At 35.2% G+C, this 23,358-nt stretch overlaps 1 protein-coding gene across 1 annotated transcript in view; it reads left to right on the top strand.

The window, feature by feature from the left end:
• The first annotated feature begins 9,686 nt into the window (after positions 1-9,686).
• LOC129797437 (uncharacterized) overlaps positions 9,687-23,358 on the top strand; it is a 165,271-nt gene continuing 151,599 nt past the window's right edge. Inside the window, exons 1-2 of the mRNA XM_055839991.1 lie at positions 9,687-9,801; positions 20,469-21,973. Of these exons, the coding sequence (XP_055695966.1) occupies positions 21,859-21,973 (115 nt within the window). The 5' untranslated portion in view covers positions 9,687-9,801; positions 20,469-21,858. The remainder of the gene's footprint in view (positions 9,802-20,468; positions 21,974-23,358) is intronic.

Genomic DNA, 23,358 nt, shown 5'->3' with positions numbered 1-23,358 from the left:
AGATATAAGCATTTTAATCTGTCAAATTGCCAAATTTTACAAAAAAATCGACTGCCTACTAATTCTGCTCACAAATTAAATTACAACGCATAGACTGACCCATCCGCGTTGTGGTATACCAACTCTAATAACTGGACGCGTTATGATTGACTTATCTTTATTCTCTTCAACTGGAAAAGGAGATATCAAAGCGAAAATGAATTACCGGCTGTTCATCTACTATATACATAGTTTGCATAGAGCTTATTTTATGAATAGGTAGCAGGAGTAATACAATAAACACAGGAAGGAATAGAAAGGAATCAGGTCGTGTTGATAAAGCATAAAATTTCAATGCACAGACACCCTATGCATTGTTGCTGCATCATTTCTGCACTCTGAGCTGAGCAATCTTAGGCTTGATTATTTTATACAAAGGAAAGCAAAGAGAAAATTAAAATATAAATATCAGATTTGGGAATTAGGTTAGAAATTATTTAACAATTCCAACAATTCGGTTTCTTTATAAAAACAGGACCTTGTTTGCTTTAAGAGGAACTAAGTTTTATTTTAAAGAAGTCACCTAAATCGGAATAAAGAAAACTTTCAGGCAAATATTGATTTTCACTACCTTTAAGGCAATTTAATTCCAAAACAATTTTTTTTTATAAGAAAGCATAATAATAAAAGAACTTAATCAAAAGACGTACTATAAAAGTTAAACTAATATTTTTAGTAGAAAAAAATTTTATTGGACTTGAGCTTTATGCAATTTCCCAAAAGTTTTCGCAACGATACAAAGTCTAAATATAAATTTGTTGCTCATAATACATTTTGGATTTCTCCGTAAGTACATGATCCACAAAGTTCCTGAAGCGAATCAGTGTGAAATAGGAAGAAGAGATGGGGTTTTGCTTTTTCTATTTACTGGGTACAAAAAAAATATTACTTCCCTTCCGTAGTTCTTTTCTGCACTCTGAAGCGCGAAATCCATTGCGGAAAATTGGTGACACCGATAAATAGAGTCGCAGAGAGAAGGAATAATATACGTTATACAATTGCAAATAAAATGTTTATACACACGCGAAACCTTTTCCCAGAGGATCTGTATCTCGTTTGGTGCTTCTCTTTGGAAGATGAATGCGGGTGCTCCGGTGGAGCTCCCTGGAGCAGTTGAGTCCCCGCGTGGCATGGGTGGAAATAGGGGAGGGGAGCTGGGGTCAGGAGGAAATGGATGGCTCCAGCGTTTGCTGGGAGTTGGCTCCGTTCTGAATTTGTATAGAGGCCGATTTGGGTTTGGGCAATGGTGGTGAATCCTGGAAATCTATTGTTGTTGAATGCCACTTCTTACACCCCAAACCCCTTATTATGGGGGCGACCACCCACGGTGAGCAACCCCCCACAACCCTCCAACTGCAATTGTTCAGCATCGCTCGGGAAACCTGTGAGAAACTCTTTTCTTATCCAACACACACATTTGGGGACTCATATCTCAGATGTGTGGATTTCTTCACATTCGCCGAGGATATAACAACGGCGCCGTAATTGTGTGTAGAAATGCGGGGGTGGTAGCACGAGAGAATACTCCTCGTCCGATTTCACAGAGCGCGCACTCGAGAAATCCTCCCGTGTGACTCCAAAACGGATGCAAAGGGGGCAGGAAGACGGTGTGGAGGAGGAAAAAAAAAGATTAAAATCCCCGCATTACAAATATATCATTAGAGAGGATGACTCTGCTCGGTTGGGTTTCCGGGCGATTTTTTTTTCGTTGCTCCCCGCTTTTGGCGCATTGTTACGCTACTTTCTTAGCTACCTCACCACATTCAGCAAGTACATCGTCGCTGTGGCAGAGGTGCTTTCTCCAAAAGTAAGGAGAAATCCCAGCTTAAATGGGAAAGTTGAGAAAATTGCATTACTATGGAGAATAATAAAAATTATTGCAAAATTTTCACTGTGAAACTGCCAAGGGGAAAAACCGTGGGAGCTTTTGTGGAAAGTTCCGCTCGGCGGTGCTTGAAGTTCTATGTAGGAGGGCGAAAAAGTCTTGGGAAGAGCATTTTCACTTTTCTTTCCTGGGGTTTTTGCACATAATGAATTTCGGAAGACGCATGGAAGGAGATTAAAGATCAATGTGGATATTAATTGCTTAAAAAGGAAATGGATTTACCTGCAATTCAACATGGGGCAATCAGTAGAGGTTTCTAATGAACTGTAGAGCTAGTTTTGTGGGGAGTTTTGGCAAACTTTGTGTTGGAGATTGAATAAGGAGGTCATTCATAAAGAAATCAAGAAATAATGCTTTATTAAAGCACTATTTTGGTATAATCATTCGCACATATGACATAGAACATTTTTTTTTACAAAACTTTGCCAAAAGCTGTATTGCTCCAGGTAAAATTGTACCTGAGAGAGACATTAGTATTTAAAATCGATTCATCTTAATTTCATTATATTACGCCCTTTTCTTAAATCATATTTTTTTTTAAATCGTTTTAAAAAAATAAATTGATTTTCAACATTTTCGCAATATTTCCTTCTCTTTGAAATCAGAGAAATTTTTCCACTATTTACATATTCCACTTATCCCATTTCCTTTTGCACTGAAGCAAAGTGTATGGATGCTTTGGGTGGTCATGGAGAATAAACGGTGGGGTTAATAATTTTTTTTCTGTTCTCCCCCATTGTACCCGCACAAAAGTCGGTGAAGTTGAAATGGAATTTATTGAATCACATGAAAACTATTCATTCTAATATACATGCCCCTAGAATGAAAAGGAGGGAAAAGTGTCGCATTCGCAGTTTCGCATTCTTTCAGCGGAAAACATTCTTCATACAGGGGACTTTTTTTTGCCTACACTTTTCTGCAATCATTGTCACGATGTGGGCACGAATAGAGGGGTGGTGAATGGTGGAAATTTCATGGGAAATTTTCTATACAAGCCATTGTTGATTGCCCTGGGTAGGTTCTCTTTTATGTGATCCTCCCTTACCACTACGAACAGCGACAAAGGATGTTTTTCTACAGCAAATTGACGGAAGTCAATTTAAAAAATGTCAAGCTTTCGTGGCAAAAAAGCTAAAAAAGAGATAGTTTATTGTGAAATAAATATTGAGTCATTTAAAGTGTTTTTTTTATTCTTTTATTGGATATGCGTATGAATAAATTCTGGAAAAATGAATTTTTTGAAACTATTTGTGAGGGTATGTGTGTTTTGTGGCATATTGTCTAAAACAGTATTAGAAATTATTAGTCTGAATTATTTAAAATACTGTAATGTTAGAACTGATACCTATAAAAAACAATATTTGAATTCTTCAATATGCGAATAAAATGAAATATTGGAATTATCAATATTTGGTATCACTTTCGGCATTTCTAAAGATCAATAAAATGTTTAAATTTGGAGCTTTCAAAAGCTCGTTCTGTATTCAAATGCTTTTGTTTCATTATAAACAAAATCAATATAAAAAAACGTGTTCGCCCTTTTTGAGATAACTTGGCCTCGAGTTCTTATAACTTTTCAGAGTTTTCTTAAAAAATAGAAGCTTATCCAAGATCTTACAAAAGATTTTCCCCATAATTCTCTCCTCTTCTGTTAACAACATCTAACCAACCGAGTATAAGTTTATTATATTGTTTCACTTGTGATTTGTTCTCCCACATTGTAAATATTTCATTTTATATAATGAAACATATGTATATAAAATTCTCAGCTTGGCGAATGGAGGAGCTCTTTCGTGAAACTCCAAGACAATATGGGATTGGTTTCTCAGGGGGGTGAACGTGTGAGGTTGTATGTAGCTCGTGGATGAGAAAATGGAGAAAAAGTGAAAAGATACTTCATCTCTTATCGATTCTTGTATCTCATTCTTCCACCGAGAAGTTCCATTTTCCCATCTCCTAGGACCATACTCATGGGATCGACTTGAATGTTTCTTCGTTGTTGAATTTGCCACTGAGGCGAAACTATTAAGAAACTTCTAACGACATAATGATGTTTGTCCAACTCATAAGTTCTTTCAATGATGTTACCAAATTTTTAAAGTTTACTCTTTAGTAGGAATTGGCGGGAATGCTGATGGGTTATGTAATGTGACATCTTTTTGGTGCTTCCTCAAGACGAAAAGTACCACTATTTGCTATCACAAAAAAATGATAATATTAACATCATACAAATAATAGGAGTTTTTTTTATAGACATCTACTAATTTAATTTAAGAATTTCATGATGTAAAATTAAGACATTTGTTTGTTTTTTTTTAAACTATATTATTATTTCGTTTTAATACTTTTGAACCTGCTTTTAAAATCTTATTTGGAGTACAGGATTTATTTATCTTTCAGGCATGATAGGTGTCCTAATATCTAGTTCACTTATTAAGGAGAATTTAAAGAATAACAACACGATAATGAGTATAGTACTTAGTTGCTGAGCTAAACACGCTTAGCGTTCTCTTAAGCTCAGTTTTGTCCTCATGAGCTTTCTAAGCAATATTCTAAGGAGCTCTTTGACATGTTCTGCTTGTACTTCATCTTTGTATCGTGACATGTCTGTCTAACCCTTCTTTATTTTTATGTGCATATTTTATATTTTATTCAAATAAATTCTTAACATTTCAGAATCGATATTCCACATACTTTGCAATCCATTTTCTCGTTATTAAGATTAGGAAAATCTCAAATTTAAAATTTGTATATCGTTTTTAATGCAAATAACTCTATAAAATAATTATTAAAAAAATTATTTTATAGATCTTTAATAAATAATTTGATGATTCAAATTGTCATGCATAGCACGCAATGTGAAATACCAAATCTTTACCACCCTTAGATGTATGGAACATGCTTTTTTCTTCACTACATTTATTTATGAAATTTGATAAAGTATTTGCACCAATTTATATTCATAAACTTTCCTTTTTCTTCATATGTTTTCTCCCATTCTAATCTCATGTATGATCTTTCACGCTGAAATATAACCCAAAAAGGAGAAAAATGAAAAGCTCAGCTGTGAGAAGTTTGTATTGTAATTCATTTTAGGGTGTGGGTTGAGAATTGTGGGTGACTCCCTTCAAGTGGATGAAGCACCAAAAAAGTGTGTATGATGGGGGATGGTGTGGGGATGTATTTCTATAGAAATTCTCTGGGACACCTGTTAGATCTACATCGTTTGAGATGGGAAGGCGAACGATGACAAAAAATATTCCCAATTTGATGATATTCCCTGAGAGATGTTTCACCCAAATTCACCACATTCACACTTGTCACGAGAAGAAAATTGATATAAGATGAAATATGTTAGAAAGTCAATAATTTTTCCACACCCACCCCCCCCCCCATCTATGCTGTGACATTCACAATCCTATATATACGACGACACCGCGTATTACTTGGGGCGAGCTTTCGAAAGTACTTCAATTCCTTTTCAAGGAATATGATTGCTCTCCGCACCTGAAATTGGATACACATCGCAGAAATACAAATGGAAATATGTTGAATATCTTCAAAGCTAAAATAAATGTAGAAAAAGTATACAACACACATTGAGGGTTGACGTGAAAAATGAGAAACTAATTTATTTAAAAGAGATTTTTATATATTTCTTAATAATTTTTCTAAGTTGTCTATAATGTCAAAAACTTTTTTTTTATTCTGCATAATATAACAAAGTATTATCTTGGACAAAACACGTGATCTATTATCTGTACACATTCACTCTTCGATTTATATACAATGACTTGTAAATATGTAAAATAAAATCGAATCTTTGCTATGTAAGTTACCGTCCATATAATAAATGATCTCACAGATCTTAAACTCGGTGGGAGTAACTCAATTAAAACATTTGAGATATTTTTTGTCGCGAAAATTTTCACATCAATATACTAGACATTCCATTATGAGTCGTCGAGTAGTTCATATCGGTTTATTTCAGTTTCTATTTTGTTTAATTATCTTTACTTCATTTGGCAGTCTAGGAAGTTTCGTGACAAGGAACAGTGAAATGCGCTTTCAGAGTAAAATTTTCATTTCACTTCATTTCAGTTTCTTCGACATGAATTGGGAATTTTAAAGAAATATATTGTGATTTTGAATTAACATAAATTAATGATGATTTTCATAACAAATAATTCTAAAGATTCATAATTTTATATTCGATAATTTTCTCTGTAATTTTAATAAACATCTCTTTCTTTTTTTCAATGTTGGAGCTTTTTGCTGGAGCTTAAAGCTCTCTACAGTCGTTTTCCAGGTACACTCAATTAAGGACATTTTTAACTTTACACAAAAGAATAAATTTATTAGTTCTATAAGTCAAGTCCGATTTTTTTTTAAGAATGTGCTAACAAATAAATTTTCTCCGTAGAAATGTAAACCCAAGAGGATATCCTTTGTTATGTCGGTAAGGATATTCAATAGGTAATAAATATATGTAATAGGTAAAAATTTACAGGTACCTACCTGTGAAGAATTTTGCGGTGAACAGGCAATCAATTTGGATATTCAATTTGATTCTATTTATATCCAAGATTTTAATTACCGTCTTCGTTCATTATCTCTCGCTAATTGTTTTTGCTTCACTTGACTTTTCATCAAGTCACCTTGTGCCTTTTGGCAAATGAATACACCTCTCCCGCCTCTCCCCCCCCCCCTTGTGTGGTAAGGAATCCATCCCCGCCCTCACAGCACAGAGAAAGCCACGTAGAGAGACACACAATTTCCACCGAGTAATCTAAATGGTTTTCGAAAAACCTAATTATCGTCACGGCGTCACACACAGAACGGCACACAAAAGCAGCAGAGTGGGTGTCGATGGGTGTGGAACAAGTCGGATGGTATGTGAATCCACGAGAGTTCTAATCAGTGGCAAAGTGAGGAACAGTGCGGAGCGTCTCTGGATTGATAATAGTGCGAAAACGAGGAGGGATCACCCACAAAAAGTCTCCCTGTGTGAGCTTCCACTATACGGTGAATTGTATTTTGTATGGCAAAAAGGAGGGCATGAGGGGTGGGAGGGTAGAACCCACTTCTTATCCTTGCCGCAGACTACAAAGTGTTCATGGTGGTCTCTTTGGCGTTGGCAAGACGATGGCACAGGGAGTTGGGTGCTGCCGAAAGGGTTGAGAATGGCTTAATAGCTCTGCCAAAGACTGTGAGGGTGAAATTCTATTCTGCAGGACTTGCACAAGTTCATGGAGTAGATGGAGGGGGTGGCTTCTAGAAGGGGTTGTTCCACCGCAGAAGAAAACATGGTTACACACATATAATCAGAGAAAATAGAGAAGCTTCCTTGTATTATTCCACGTTGTCAGCGGAAAGAATCCCGAAAAATTCCGCAAGTAAATTGCTCGGAGGCTCACAAGAAGCACACGGAAGCTAGTCGATATTTTTTCTCTACTTTTTTTTATGGTAGACTTTTGCCTATTCATTTGTTCAATGATTAGTGTCTTGTCTATGTCGAAAATACCTACATTACAAATTACCTATGTGTCTGCTATCTATATGTTTATATATATATAGGCAGAACATCAAGATAAAACAGAAAACGTGGAATACTCTAAGAAAACTTTTTCATCGTTTCGACGTTCGGTATAGTCTTCAACCAGTAGCGATATATAGTTAAAATGACTGTCTTTTTTGCGAGTCTTAAAGAAGCTTTTGATGGTCTAACGGAATTCTTTTCTTTTGTAACCATGGATAAATGTATATGAAACAAAATGAAAGGCCCCAGATTTCATTTTCATGAATAAACTGAAATAAACTGAAGAAAATAATGAAATGTTTAACGCATTACTTTGGGCATGAAATATTTTGGTATGAGAGAAAAGTTGACGAAAATATTTCAAAGGCCACAGAGAGAGAAGAAAACTTTTTGAGGGATTAAAAGAGAACTGGGGTAATCAAAAAACGCCTTATAAACTTGAACAAATCCTGTGATGTCTTTCTCATCTTTTCCACATAGCTTTTACCTGTTTTGCTTCCACTATGTACATTAAAGAAAAAATTCTATGACAAAATTACAAACAATATAGTGAAATTTTTGAGAAAGTTTCATTAAAATTTTCTTTTTTTACTTTGTAGTATTTTGATAATAAAATCTCACGCAGAATAAAGACGGGGAATATGAATAATTAGTGTTCACAAAAACATTACTTAAGTGAACTCTTGTTGCGATAGAAAATAATTCGCTGGTAGAAAAGTAATCAAATGTAGACAGTAGATTAAAAAAAATTGATTCTCTTACCTCTAATAAAGTTTCTTTCAATGAAGCTAGAAGCGAGAAATAATTCAATTTCTTGGAAAGACTTCAATTTACTCCATCTTTTTTCTTTTCTGTTCTTGTCTATCTGTAGCAAAATAAGCAAAATATAAAAAGATAAAAAGGAAACACGAATAAAATTACGAGAAAGCTCCAACATTTTTTTCTCGATTTATCAACATGGCAACGTAGGAATAATCTCTAAATGTAAGAAAAACATAAAATAAGAAAAAATGATTGGAAAACAAAATAAATTAGAATTCATATTTTATGGTTCACTGATGGTCACTGCGAAGGTCAATGAATGATTTTTGTTGAAAATTTTTGAATATAAAGAATTCTGTTGATGACAGAATTCACATAAAACGTGTCATCCCATCTTGTGTTAAAAAAAATAAAAAATCTTTATTTTTGACATAAAACATGACTGCATCACGCTAAAAATTATTTATGATTCTTCGTGAATCATTTAAAATTTAAATTGTCAATTAAATGAAGCCGCAAAATTTAACTTTAAACCGCTCTTATGCGGATTCGTATTATTTTCTCCTTTACCAGAAGTACATGTAGTGTGTATTTTGCAATTATTCCACCCTCCCTAAATACGCATAGCACAATCAATTTTGAGGTTTACCAGCAATCACACTCAATAGCTGGAGCGCACCCCATAGTTTATTGTGTTTAACAATTTTCCACCATAAAGAATTCAAATGGTTTTTAGTTATATGGTGGACTTTTAGTCCATTGACATGATAAAATTGATAAAATTGCAAAATGTCGCAAATGCATTCACCTGCCACATTATTGCCTATGCACCATGAGAAATGGTCAGGAAGTGGGTGGGCTTGTTTTTCCACTCTGCAAAATATCAAATGAAACGTGGCGAATTGCACCTTTTTGTCATAAAGCCCTACACACATACACCAAATGGCGTTACACGGCTTGGCTTTTTTTTCCGCCAAATGGGATGGTTATTTCAGTCGTCTCTGACCTAAATACCTACTTGGAAAGGTAATACTGGGGAGGTTTTTTGGGAAAAATGAGAGAGTTGCAATTTGCGCAGAACCTATGATACTTCCAATTGCCACACAGACTGGAAGGAAAAGCTCTTCTCCACGATTTCCCCACTTGTTAGGTACACGAGATTGCATTCTGATGAACCCCTTGGTGAAAAGCCGGTGGAAATTTTGCCGAATAAACCCGAAGTTACGTGGTGCGCTGCTAAGAATTTCCACACACATTTCCCAAAACTGATTTTCCATCCACTTCAGTTTCGTGTTTAACGCCAATGCGAACGGATACGGTGTACGCTTGCCGCGAACCACCCTCGTGGTAGTTGCGTTTTTTTCGTTTGCAACGACATTGCTGGATCGAAGACAGTTTGTTCTTCCACAAGCTCTATTTGGGATTCTTCACAAAAATCTGTGCATTTTCACCAAAGAAAAAGAAAATAAAAAAAGAAACCATCTGTGCGATAAACGTGAAGAAAAATCAAAGAAGTGTGCTAGAAGGTGGTGACACTGAGTGTTTGTGATTGCGAAAAGGCATATTGAGAAAGAAGGTGGAAAAGTTGGAAAATTCTGTGAATGGAAATTTTCATGAATTTCCACCCCAGTTAATTCCCATGCAGGGGAATTTTCTTTTAACCATCATCCGCATGAGTATTTTAGCATGGCGTGTGCTCTTTTTGTGTGCCAAGTGGCCAAAATACACACGAGAAGGAATTACGAGGCAGAGTGAAAAGGGTTAAAACTCCCTGCGTGGGAGCGAAGCTTCTGCAAAAAAAAAAAGAAACGTGCACGAGAAGGGTCAATTGTGAGAGAGCTTTTGGCCCTTCTGCCATCCACACAGAGTTCAGTTAATTTTCACGAGGTCACCTACCTCAATTGCGCCATCACCTGAGATACTTCTGCTCACCTAATTTTTCACATCAATAATCCCCTATTTTCTTTCAAACATTACATATACCCTCTTTACCCATGAACTGTTTTTTTTTCTCACTTCTCATGGTCCCACCCCCGTCCCAAACTTTTCTCTGTAAAAATAGTGAAAAGAGAATTGTTTGAGAGGTGGTTGAAAATGAAGGGTTTCACCAAAAGCGTTTTTTTTCTGCCACGCCGCCCCCATCGACGGGGGTGTCGGAGCAAAACAGTAGCTCACATTTGGCACAAAAATATAGAGAACTAAATAAGAGTGAAAAAAGCACGTCAGAAGGGGTTGGAAGTGCGTTTGAACCGCCGCAAAACAGCAACATGCGGAAATTGAGCAATTATGTTGGGAAGCAAACATACACAAAATTCTACGTGGACGCCTTTTTCGGGGGTGGTGAAGGGAGGTTTGAGGGGTAAAGCTCCAAAGCTTGGCAATGAAAGACAGCATAAACATATAGTTGTGGAAATTGCGAAAACATGGGGTGGCAGTGAAAGGGTGGTTGGGAAACTCAACGTTTCAATTGCAATTTAATGAATGAGTTTCCCTTTGTCGTGTGTTTTCGAAAAGCCTCAACAGGGCTTATACCAGGGGGCGAGTGACTTGAAAATTTATCTCAATGGCTCGTAATTACCGAGAGTTTTTGGTAAGGAGGGTTTGTCTGTGGTTTGAGAAGCTTGTTTCGAATTTCGAACTGAAAGATATTTCATTTTGATATGTTGAGTGATCCCTATTGAGAAGTATTACATAAAGAAACTATATTTGAAAAGGCGAACCAAGATTGAAAAAGAATTAAAAGTTAGTTAAAAAATTAAAAATACTCATAGTTAAATATGTTTTTTTATCGAGATTCAAAATTGCTCCAAGAGAGTTTTTTTTAATTAGATTTTCTGTGTATCTAAGTTTCTTTGTAATATATACCTAACTTTCAATTGATGGTCCTATCATTACTAATATAGGTACTGATATTGAAGATCTTGAAAATTCTAAAGTTGATAAATTTATCAAGTCGTCGATAGAACTATTCATGCTAAATTCATTATAGGTTTTAATTCAATGTAGAAATAGTATATTTTTTTTATATGAATAAGAAAAATTTAAAATTTTCGATAGTTAACCCTAAATATCATAATTTTTAAAACTTGTATGTAGGTCAATTTTACAGAATCAAATATACTTCAGAATAATAAGAAATATAAAAACATTGAAGTACTAAAAAAGACTTTGTAAAGAAACTTTAAAGTTTAAATAATATTATTAAATTCACTGATTTTAATGAAATAATTAAACCAAAATATATTTTTCGAACTATTTATTTTATTTAACTCAATTGAAGTAATTATGATCAAATAATTAAATTGTTAGGATATATGAAAAAAAAAATTAAATCTCTAAATAATAATTCGCAAGATTAGTTGTATTGAACATAATTTTTACGGACCTTTCGGCCTTGTTAACTGAGATTTTTTTTTCAAATTCATATTCTTAATTTTTAAAAAAAAGTATTGCTCAGATTAGCATATTGTTTTTTTTTTTAATTTAGTAAATTTTAGTACAAAAGAAATTTTTCAAGTCATTGACCCCTTGGTAGGGGGAAACCACCAGCATTAATTGCTTTTTAATGTGCTACCATTTGAAACTAATAAACTACATTATATTCGCAAGGCCCACATTGGGTTCACCAAAGTATATCTCACTCGGGGATTGTGAGCTTATGAAGTGGTTGTACTTTTTTTTTCCTAACCGTCCGTTTGCGCATTTTTCGCTCGCTCTAGCTTTAGTTTTATTTTTTCTCTTCGTCAGCCTCTCAATCCATGTCAATGGATAATCCATTTGGAAACTACACACAGATATACTAAACACGGTAGGTTAGAGCTTTGACGGTGCAAAAAGCTGTAGTATAGCCCGTAGTGTTAAAAGTGAAAAGAGAAATAATTTTACATTCTTCAATTCCTCGAGGGGATTTTCTCGCTGTCTCTCCCATTCTATCATCTTTTTTTGGGGAGGTCCTAATGCCTCCGTGTGTAAATGCTTTGGTGGAACTTTTCACCCGCCGCGTGCGTCTGAATGCGTTGGTTTTGAAATTAAAATTGAACGAAATGGGGTTGAAATTTCAATGAAAAAACGATTTTTTCACGCTATAATGGTTTGTGGCATTTGCTTGGTTGGGTGGAACTCTTTTCTCATTCTCCACCGAGACCCCGTACGGTGCTCGATGGCTGTGTAATAAAGTGCTAGCACCGAGGGTGCCTCCCAGGGTGGCCCAGTATTTGGGGATATATGCCTGGAACACTCACCCTAGCAAATCAACATTTTTTTCTTCCATACACTAAATCAAGTCATTTCTCGCATATTTTTCTCTTCAGATGGGTGCTCAAATTGAAATTTTATTGAAGTATCGGAAGCATTTTTTCACCCATCCTCCCCATGATGTTTCAGTCCCTCGTAGAAAATACTCCACGTTGCCCCCAATCAAATGGTAAATTACAATTCTCTTGCCAAGTTTGGGAAATATTTTTCCTTTTCGAAACGTGTCTGCGGAGAGAGATCTTTTTTTCTCGATTCCATAGGTATATCGAATTCGGGACAAGTGTGTGCTCAGAGGTGAAGCAATTTGGGAACAGAAAATGAACGTTGACAGAGGAAATTTCCTAATAGGATTAAATATTCGATTAAATTCACGTTGGACGATTTTCTCATCAAATTGTGTGACTTTTTCTCCTCTTTCCTATTGTCATTCACCCTACAAATAATCAAATGCAATGAGAAACAAAGGTGGAAATATTTTTCCATTTCCGAATACCGTATTATGAATGCCCCAAAAGTAGTCGAGAGCATTAATAGCGAAGGGAAATCACAAGGGACTCAATCAATTATCCAAACTTGGGAGAAATCATACAATCAAGATTATTTTGTACAAGGTGTAGGAAACGGAGCATCGTCTTGGGTTTATTGTTTTTTTTTTCTTGGAAAAATAATCTTAATATATAAAGCTGAAATGTTTGTCTGTCTGTGGCACATGAACTCCTCCGAAACGGCTGGGCCGATCTTGATGAAATTTGGTATGGGGGTAGAGGGGGTCAATACGAGTTGCAAGCGCTATATGGGATTCCGCCCCAACCCCCCTTTATAGCGCCCCCACAGAAAAACTGATTTTTTCCCATTTTCTACCTGCTGAAGGGTCAGATAACGGGATTTTTTTATTTTAAAATTTTTTCGGGGTACCGTATTATTCATCCCCCCTACTAATATACGCCCCCCTTTTATGCCTTAAAATAGAGTTCGCCCACACGTGATTGGGGGCTCGGGTTGACTAGTTAATAATATTTTTCAACATAATATGTTTTAATTGTATTTTGTGCTTAAGTCGCTTAAGTTTATTATTACAACATAAAGGTAAAAATTAATTTAAAAAACTTTTTTTTTGGAATTGCTAGAAAAAATAATTTAATCATTTAGTTCATTTTAAGTAAAGCTTGAAAACCTTTTAGTTTGAAACAATTTCAAAAAAAAAAGCTCTGGCTTCTGAGAATAAGAATGAAGTACCTGATGAAGATCAACAACTTTATCCAAAGTTACTATTGCTCAATATTTCATATTTTTATATTCCCAAAAAAAGTTAAAAATATAATTTTAAAAGTTTTCGAAATATTTTCCAACTTTGAACGACATTGCGCTTTTTAAGATTGATTATGATGAACTGCAGCTTTTTTTGCATGAAATCATCCGAGCATATATTTTAACAACTTTTGAACAATTTGAACAATTTTCTCATTTTAAGGTTATATTTCCTGGATCGATAATGTTTGGTGCAATGGATATTTTAATCCATAACAGGTCAGAAAACTTTTGAAAAGTTTCTAAAACATTCGCTTTATAGATAGAACGTACATATCTTCTATAACTATACGTTTATCGCTATAAAGTATATAGGCAACATAGATATCTCTGTAAGTTCCAAAATTCTCCAACTGGGTACCCCAAAAACCACACGTAAAATTTCTCTGGTTAAACAAACAACTTCAGATTCACACAGCTTATCCCTTCGGGCTAAACTTAAAGGTGGTGGAAAATTGCGCCTTGAGGTTTGTGCACACCTTGAAAAAATCTCAATAAATTTTCTCCAAGAATCTCTCGTGTGTGTTTTTGTTTCCCCCACCCACTTTTTTGGGGGGCGGGAGTGTGGAAAAAGAATTCCACGAGATTAACCACACTTTGACTTATTCCTTTGCATTTTTCTTGAAAATCGCTGTGGGGGATTCAATCGAATCATCCTGATTCCGGTGGAAATTGTTCGCACGGTGGGATGCGGAATGGGAAAATCTCCCGTAAGTTTTCTCTTCCATACTGTGAAACTGATGGAAAAATGTTTTCATTGTGGGAATAAAAAAGGGGGGGATGCACTTGGTGGATTTTCGCGCAAAAAGAATAGCCCAGAGATAGGAAATTCATTTACAGCCAAATCAAATATAAGTCGTGGGAATGCACAGGAGCAAATTTATTTCGTATGTGGGATGAGGCGTTCGCCTTCTTGAGAGTTTTCTTTCGTGGATTTTCCCATCCAGACCAATCTGCTTGGGAATTACGCCCAAGGATTTGTGGTTCGCCCTTCCACGCTCATGCGGGGGTGGAGAAATTTACAAAGTTTACTTGGATGTGATTGGGATAATCTGATGTGGCTGGCGGTGTATTTGGAGAAGTGGAACATGAATGACAAGGGTGGTTCGGGTCGGTGGTGGAATACATGAAAAACAAATAAAGAAATTATGGCGATCACCAATGATCCTCAGGCAATTTCAAAATTCCATCCTTCATGGAAAACCCATACTGCGGCAATTTGGATGTGGGTGGGGTGGTTGAAAAAGGGCAAAGGCTCAACCGCGGAGGTTTTTTTCTCTTCTTCTCCGAGAGACAGGGGAAATCGAAAGAAGGGGGAAGATGGGAAAAAGCAGGGCAATTTGGAGAGAGAAGGAAGACTCACTAATCTTGTGGGATTAAATGTGGAATGACACAATTTAGGGGTCGTTCTGTTGTTGTTTCCATTTTCTTCATCTGACTTCCCCTATATACACACGGCCTCAGAGCCATTTCTTTTTATACCGCACCACTTTGTATTCATTGTAAGCAACTTATGATGAAATTTCAGGAATCAACCTCACCCACTCGAATCGCGCGCGATATCCAACAGAAAATTTACTTTTTTCCGTGCCTCGTGCCGCCACCCACCCCAAAATATAAGCACATCCCCACACCATCTACTCATCATAATTCCAATTTCGCGAAAATATTTATGAGACACTTTTCACATTTATTCAGTGGGTGAGTGTGTTGGCGGGGTAGGAGGGGAGAACTGCCGATATTTTATCGAAAATGTGTCTGTAAGCCTAGCCCCAACCGCCATCCGTGGGCAATTTTCTCGCAGAAGAATTGCAAGATTCACCTCTTTCAATATTTACAGCACTGCGGAAGGGAAAGAAATCGTATTTTTTTCACCTTAGCACCCCATATTGAATTTCTGCCCTCCTGCAGATTTACATTCACAAGAAATTGTTGATGACGGCACAGTGGATACATTTTTTGACCTATAATGGAAAATGGGAAAACGACTGTGGAAATAAGCTATACAAAACATTTTTTACAGGATGTTGATGTGAATGAAACGGATATGACGTTTTTCGTTTTTCTCTTTTGGTACATACAAAATTTTTCATATTTTCCCAGTCTTATATAACCAATTTTAAATTAAAAAAAATAATTTGAGATAATTTATGTTTTTCTGAGCGTTTAAAATAATAGGTTCAGTTATCATTATTAATTATCCAACTTCATGAATTTTTTCTCCCACTACCTTTACTATTTGTTAGAAAAGTAATTTAGTGTTCAATTAAAATTTATTTCATAAATCCAACTATATACATAATCTGACATTTACAACTGAAATTGTTCAAATAGACAAAATTGCTTTTCAACTAATCAAATAGTTACCAAAACTAATTACCAAAACCACATTTGCACAGTAGGTAATATTCAAACCCAAATTTACTAAATAAAAAAATCGAAATGGCCTACATACATACATACATACATATGTTTATGTAGGTAGGTATCTAATTGATTGTGAGAGTTTTTATTTTCATAAATTTAATAATTAAGATATAAAAAGTTTAGAGACATGTGTAAGTAAAATAAAAATTTGGATTTGCTTTGTATTTGTTCAATAAAAAATAATAAATTGTGCCGTGGTCTTGAATTTAAATTATTTTCATTTTGTTATAATCAAATTTTCAAAATCAAATTAGTTTTCAAGTACTTTCCGCGAAATTGAACGTTGACGTTAAAAATTTCAGAAATTTCCCAAAATATCCTGAAAATGAAATATTTCTATTTTGTCAGTAGCACAATTTTCCAACACTATCGATTTTAAATGTTATATACAGTGCGTTAAATTCTCCAATTAGTGTGCCAAATTCGCCCGTTAATTGGGATCAATGCTTCACACATTTGTATACCTACAGCTATATATAATAGTGTTAGCGGAATGTCCCATGAAGTTTTATAAGAAAAAACTTAGGGATGGAAGGATGAAAAATTGAATGTATAAAAATATGAGATTCCATCGATTTGTTATAACACAAGACTTTTCTACTTTTGACTATTTTTTTAAGGGGCTGGAGATGCCCGAAGGCGGACAAGGAAGTGGCAAAATCCTCAGACTAAAAGGAATTTCTAGAAACTTTACTTCCCCCCATCCATATCCGTGGGCATTTTGTCGTTTTGTGATTGAAATGGGTGGAAGAGTATATGTAGGACAAAAAAGATCAAAAAATATTTTAAAGTTTGAGTAATTTTTACCAATTTTTTATTCATACCATGGATATTCTTTTTTTGTACCTATAACTCCTTAGTGACACTTTTACTGCAACTTTTCCGTATCTTTTTCCACCACTCCCAGAAGGCCTCACTATATGTATAGAAAAATATTGCCCTGGGATGATTTTTTCCATCCACCCCCTACAACTCATATAGCCACGTGATTTATGATTGATGTAGAAAGTTTTCCTGTTCACCAAGCGGTGTAATTCAATTTTTTAGCACCATAACCACTGAGGAATTCATTAAAATTCATTTATGATATTTAAACTTTGTAGCTCTCAATCAATTTTTCTCACAGTGTATCTTGGGAAATTGATTGAGAGGAAGTGAATTGTTCAAAGGGGCGGCGAAAAGTGTCTAGCTACCGGGGGAGGGGTGTTAATGAGAAATATTTCTGCAATCTGAACTTCATTAGCACGCGGGTCAGAGCAAACGAGAACGGGGCAATGAGGGGCCAAAATTAAAATTCCACAAAGGATTTAGGATACCTTTTTCAACTCTCCTCACACACCCATCATTTTCCCTGTTGTGTCCAGGAAAATGCTAAAGCTATTAATTATCTTTATGACGCTGGGATTTTACTCCCTCTTCTAAAATATCCCGCCATCCAAACCCCATCAACCTTTTGTTCCACCAGCCAAAGTATCACTTTACATGGAGACAAAAAAGCAAATTAATTTTCCTCAGCACTACACTTAAATTTGTTTACCGTCCCTTTGTTTTTGGGAGGCGCGGCCAGATGAAAGAATTGTGGGCGGAAGGACTAAAATTGTCTACTTACTTAAAAATTACAACATTTAGCTACCAATTTTGGAAATTTTGTTTGAGGAAAATCCTTACTAAAAGAACCGGAAATATTTTATTTAATGGTTCAATTAACATCTCAATATTAACATTTCAAACAATAGAATTTATTACTTTATCTTTGACATGAGTGGGAGTTAAAAAATATTGCTTTCTTATTTATTTTCTCTGTATTTTTTAATAAAAAATATTTCTCTGAAAGGTAGAGTGGTAAAATCTAATCAACTGTAGATAAACATATTTGAAGTTCTTAATTTAAAAACAAAGTTATGAGAAACAAACAAGATCATTCGTTATTTGTATAACCACCAAATGTGCTAATTGGTAAACAATTCTCAGTTAATTATTTTTCGCTAAATTGTCTCCACAAATTGTGCAATCAACGAAACATATTAAAGTTATGTATATGTGGAGAAATTTTTTCCTGTGCCACTCACAAAACCTCTTTATGTTAGGATATTGGATGGAAAAACAAAGAATGGGGAAAATGTATTATTTGTATTTTGGATTATGCTCCAGTTTCAGCCTAGGCACTGTCAATCATTAGGTTTTGCGGTTTTATCCATAGGTATATGGTACATATAGAATTTCCCAATGTTAAAAATCAATTGGTTTCACAGAGTGAATTTGTTGATTCAACTTATGTCAATTTTAGGACTTACGAGAGCTTTCCATCACATTGCAAACAAGCTGCTACCCCCGTCTCCATTGAAATGTGACGAGTGATTTAGCTCACAGCATTAGTTTGAAAATTTCCAATATATTGGCCACGCATAGAAGCGCGGTATCATAAAAACAGAGAGAGAGTAAAGAGTGATAATTAGAGTAGAATTTTTTCCGTTCTTTGTGCAAATAATAAAACTGGTCTGCATATGAATTGTGTGGTGGTATGTTTGCAAATAAATTTTCCAATTTCACTAAAAGCCAAAGGGGATATATCCCCACCGTAATTTACCTTTTGTATCGAACTGAGAATTGGCAGATATTACAATGCTATTGCTGAAAATCTATTTTCATAATATAATTTATAAATGTTTACGAAACTATTTTAGTTATTGAAATGGATCATAAATATAAATTCATTATTTTTTTATTGCAGAATTCACTTAGAAATCAAATGAAACGTATGTTAATTTTTATGTGTTTCATTTCACATTTTATGTTGTGAATTTCCATATCACGTGAATTTGTAATTTTAAAACTTAATAAAAATAGAATTATAAAAAATAAACTTTTCTAAGCTTTAATTAGATGTTTATTTAGAATTATAATTTGTTCTTTTAATTTTTAAAAGTCATAGAAAATTAAACAGACAAACCAAATTCGAGATGAAAAATATTTTTATAACACTTTTTCCAAAAGAAACCTCTGCATTTTATAAATTTACTCTTGAAAATAGTATTTAAAATCATAATGATATAACATAAATGTACATAAAATAATATAACAAAATTTCACTTAAGGGATGGTCACGTTATTTTGGAAACTCTACAGGAACAAAATGGCCAAAATGTGAGAATTTCAAATAAATTTTTTGAGCACAAAAATTTATTTTCTAAATCAAAAATACTGAATTCTTATCAGTATTTGGCCATTTAACAAGAGTGCAAGCAGATTTCAAAATTTTGGTTTAAAAATTGGCTTGAAAATCGCTCTTGAAAGTCCCCGAGTTTCCAAAATAACGTGACCATCCCTTATATTTTATGAGAGAATCACAAAAACCATGAGTAGAAAATCTCATCTTATACATATTTGTTACATACGGAAACCTGGGAAAAAAGCCATGGTAACAAATTTAAATCTTGTTAAATTTGCGTAATAATAAATCATGATTCAGTTAGAATGACGACGCCATAACAATTTTGTACAAATGCTGCAGATGGGGATGGGATTTTCCAAACTGGAAAAAATTGTTCTTGTGCTCACGAGGAAAGCCACGGAAACCACCGAGGTGATAGAGAGTGGAGAAAATTACCATAATAATCGTAAAATCTACTAATTTTATTACATACACCACCCTCCGTCTCACCCTTTCCTTATCCAATTGGGTTTGATTGTAAATTCGAAAACAACATTCCCCAAAAGTGAATAGAAAAGTCTCCTAAAGCATTTATTTGGTTATTAAGATTTCTGATAAGTTCGAGGGGTGCCCTTGCAAACTTTTCCTAGGCGGGTTGCCTTTATGGCTTCATTTTTTTGCACCCCTCTCGTGTGATTTTTGCTTGCTGTTCTTTTTTTTTGCTCAAAAGAATATAGCCCTTCGTTCTGTAAACTTTGCATTTTCTCCGTTAGCCTCACTAATGAGGTGTTTTAATTACATTCCATGCTACATTACCCAATTTATTTCTTCACTGGTCTATTTTACTCCACTTTTTCTTCTTGCCCACCCTAAGTTCTTTGTCTTTTTTTTTGCTCTTCCTCCACTGGCCTCTAAATTGACGCCAGAGGCTGGGTCGCATTGGACTACAAGGGGTTTGGTTGGACATTATGAGGCCCAATGTGCACAAAAAAAAGAAGTAATTAAATAAATTTAGTTGAAGAGCCACGCACAGCTAAAATATTCAAGTGTAAAGAAAAGTTGAGCATTAGAGTTGAATTTACATAAATTGCAAATAATTTCAGAACAAGGGTTGTGCGTCGAAGGTTTTCGAGTTACCATCTTGTGGTAGCGGGGTTGAAGGCCCCCGGCTCTATGTGTGTATCTCAATTTACGAGAATGCATCTGACAGTGGTGAATACCTCCCAGCTAATGATTATAAATGCGGATGTGAGAGACTGGTGAATGGACCCTAACTCACCTCCCTGCATATGAGACCCTGTGTGGAGTCTTATCAGTTGAATTAACATTAAACAGAGTGAAGGTGTTTTTCCTCGCTTTTTTGGCTCGCTGCCACCAGTTCGGGGGGAAAAGGTATCGTAAAGCTGGAAGAGGCATCCCCTAGTGTATAGAACATAGACTATGTGTGTGCTAGTTTTCTAAAAGGGGGAACACTAAACAACAACCTTGCATATACCTATAATATATGTTGAATTTCGAGGAGCATCAGTGGGTTTAAACTTCATCCAAAAGCTCCTATTATATACATATAGGTATCTAGATAGATATAAAGAGAATTGTGGAAAGGGGGCGAATTACAGAGTGAACCCGCCTGAGGACAAGGGTTAGGGAGAAAGTTTATGCCTTGGACTGAAAGTAAAACTTTCCTTTACGCCCCAGTGCACATCATTTTCATCACCCTGATCATTTTGGCCCCTGTAATGCAAATAAGGAGCACCATCCGTGGGGCTCCATTATCAAAATGACGCTCAACTATCTGCTCTGGATAAGTAATTAACAATCCCTGTGGAAGCACATCAAATAGAGAGGACCAACAAGAGTGATTTTCTGAGAGTGTTGATCGAAAAGACTGACGATACGGTTAATGGATAGTGTGTCATCGGATAGAACGACACTGCGACAAGGAGGGTGAGATGTGATATCACACCAGCCCCCGTATACATTCTGCCCGGCTTATACCCATCAAATCATCCTCATTCTTCCTCGTCATCTGTCAGTCTGCGTCCACTCTTTCTCACATGACCGCACAGAAATGACTGGATGAGAGATAATACGCTAGTGCGTCAGCGAACAGTGAATGAATAGTACCATGTTTCTAATTACTCCCATGCTAGTTTGTAGCGATTTCCCCAAAATCTCATCAAAGCCGTGAAACGTGAAGATACCAAGTTTGAGTCAATAGAGTGAGAATCCTCTCTAATAAACCCGAAACTCCATACATACAATATATAAAGCGATTGTGTTGAAAATTTCAAAAGAACATCACTAAAATCCTAACCATCACAGGACACACAAGAGCACTCGCCCCAAAGGGAAAAGCAAAGTGCTGTGCCGTACCCCCCAGTTAGCCAGTTATACTGTAAGAAAAAGCCAAGTGAGGCGGAAGCCGGAGCGGAAGGAGCGAAGAAAAAAGCAAGTGGAGTTTTATGGTGACCTCAGTGTAACCGACCGGAGATGGGTTTAAGATTAGCATTAGTTTTGCGGTTGGCCATCATCATTTGTACAGCTTTCGTATGTTTCCCCATTGTTTCCACCCAGATGGACTGGGCCGATGATGACGAGGATCCGGGTAAGTTTGATATGCTTTTATACATACATTATATACTTGAAATTTTAGATACAAAATCATTGTTTAACACACTCAATGGGTACAACAACAAACGGACACACACCACACAGAAAATTCTCGTTTATATCATTTGATTAACTTAAATTTTCATTCTCACCGCACTTTCTGCCATACAAACCCACCCGAACATACAGAAAGTCAAAGTTGGTGCGGTCAGGGGGTGCAAAAAGGGGTGACATGGGTTTTCGGTGAATTAATGTGTAGACAAATAGTACTCCATGTGATTGTGTGAGTCCCCCCTGGGAGGACTCTTTCACAGCCAAACTCCTCCCAAAAGTACTGCTGCAAATGAGATAAGGGTAAATTGTGTCAAAATTTTATTGCAATACGGAAAATTTACCATCCGTAACCCCCGTGTAGCCTCAAAAAGGGATTGGACCCTTTACCAGCAGCGTGAAAATGCACTGAAACATTTTCTTTCATATCAGTGTGTGGTGAATAATGTTGGACATTATATTTGTGATTTTCAAAGAAACTTTTATGAATAAAGTAGATTTTACTAAAGTAGATTTACTAATCGTTTAATAAATCTTACACTACATATTTATGAGTTATGAATATATGACAATTACTTTGACATTATTGGATTTTATTACAAAACTATTAGTTTAATAATTCGTGAACTAAATAGACAAATTCTATGGGATTTACTGGTTACCACAATGTGTCAACTCGAAATTATTCTAATCAAAGATTTTGTCCCAAAATCTATATATATTTCATCGTAACCTTGATTATGTAAATATGTGTATACATACGAACATACATATAACATTTAAAGTAAAACAATCTGCAAAAAACCATAACTTCCTCTTCGGTTCGAATACAGCTAGTTTTATTTCTAATCAGTTAATATGGTTAATATTCGTAATTATTTCGACAAAATTGCTAAAGTATTCTTATAGATATAAGCTTCCTTTATTATGTATTAAGCTTGTATGAAAAATTTTTAGTTCATAATTTATTGATTTTAATTAAAAAAATATGATATTAAAGATTTAAAAAACAAAGCTTTTTATGTTATATTCATACTTTGTGCTAAGATATTAAATAATATATTATTTAAAGAATGAAAATTTGCCTAATTTTTCTCCAACAAAACAGATCTGAATACGTTATATTCATACAAAATCTCGTTGCATAATTTTGAGACTATAATTTTACGTATTTCTACATACCTTATGTATGTATATAGTACCAAACTATGTTCATTTAATATGTTTTTTGATAATTTCCGAGAATAGCAAGAAGCAATGCATTCATGTCTTGCTTTCCCCAGAATTTATCGCCTGCAATGTTTGGCAATTTACCCCAAATGTCGGCAT

The sequence above is a fragment of the Lutzomyia longipalpis genome, chromosome 1 (assembly GCF_024334085.1).
Source record: "Lutzomyia longipalpis isolate SR_M1_2022 chromosome 1, ASM2433408v1".
Classification (NCBI taxonomy): domain Eukaryota; kingdom Metazoa; phylum Arthropoda; class Insecta; order Diptera; family Psychodidae; genus Lutzomyia; species Lutzomyia longipalpis.
The sequence above is the reverse complement of the archived record's forward strand: the minus strand, read 5'-3'. Positions and strand labels throughout refer to the sequence as shown.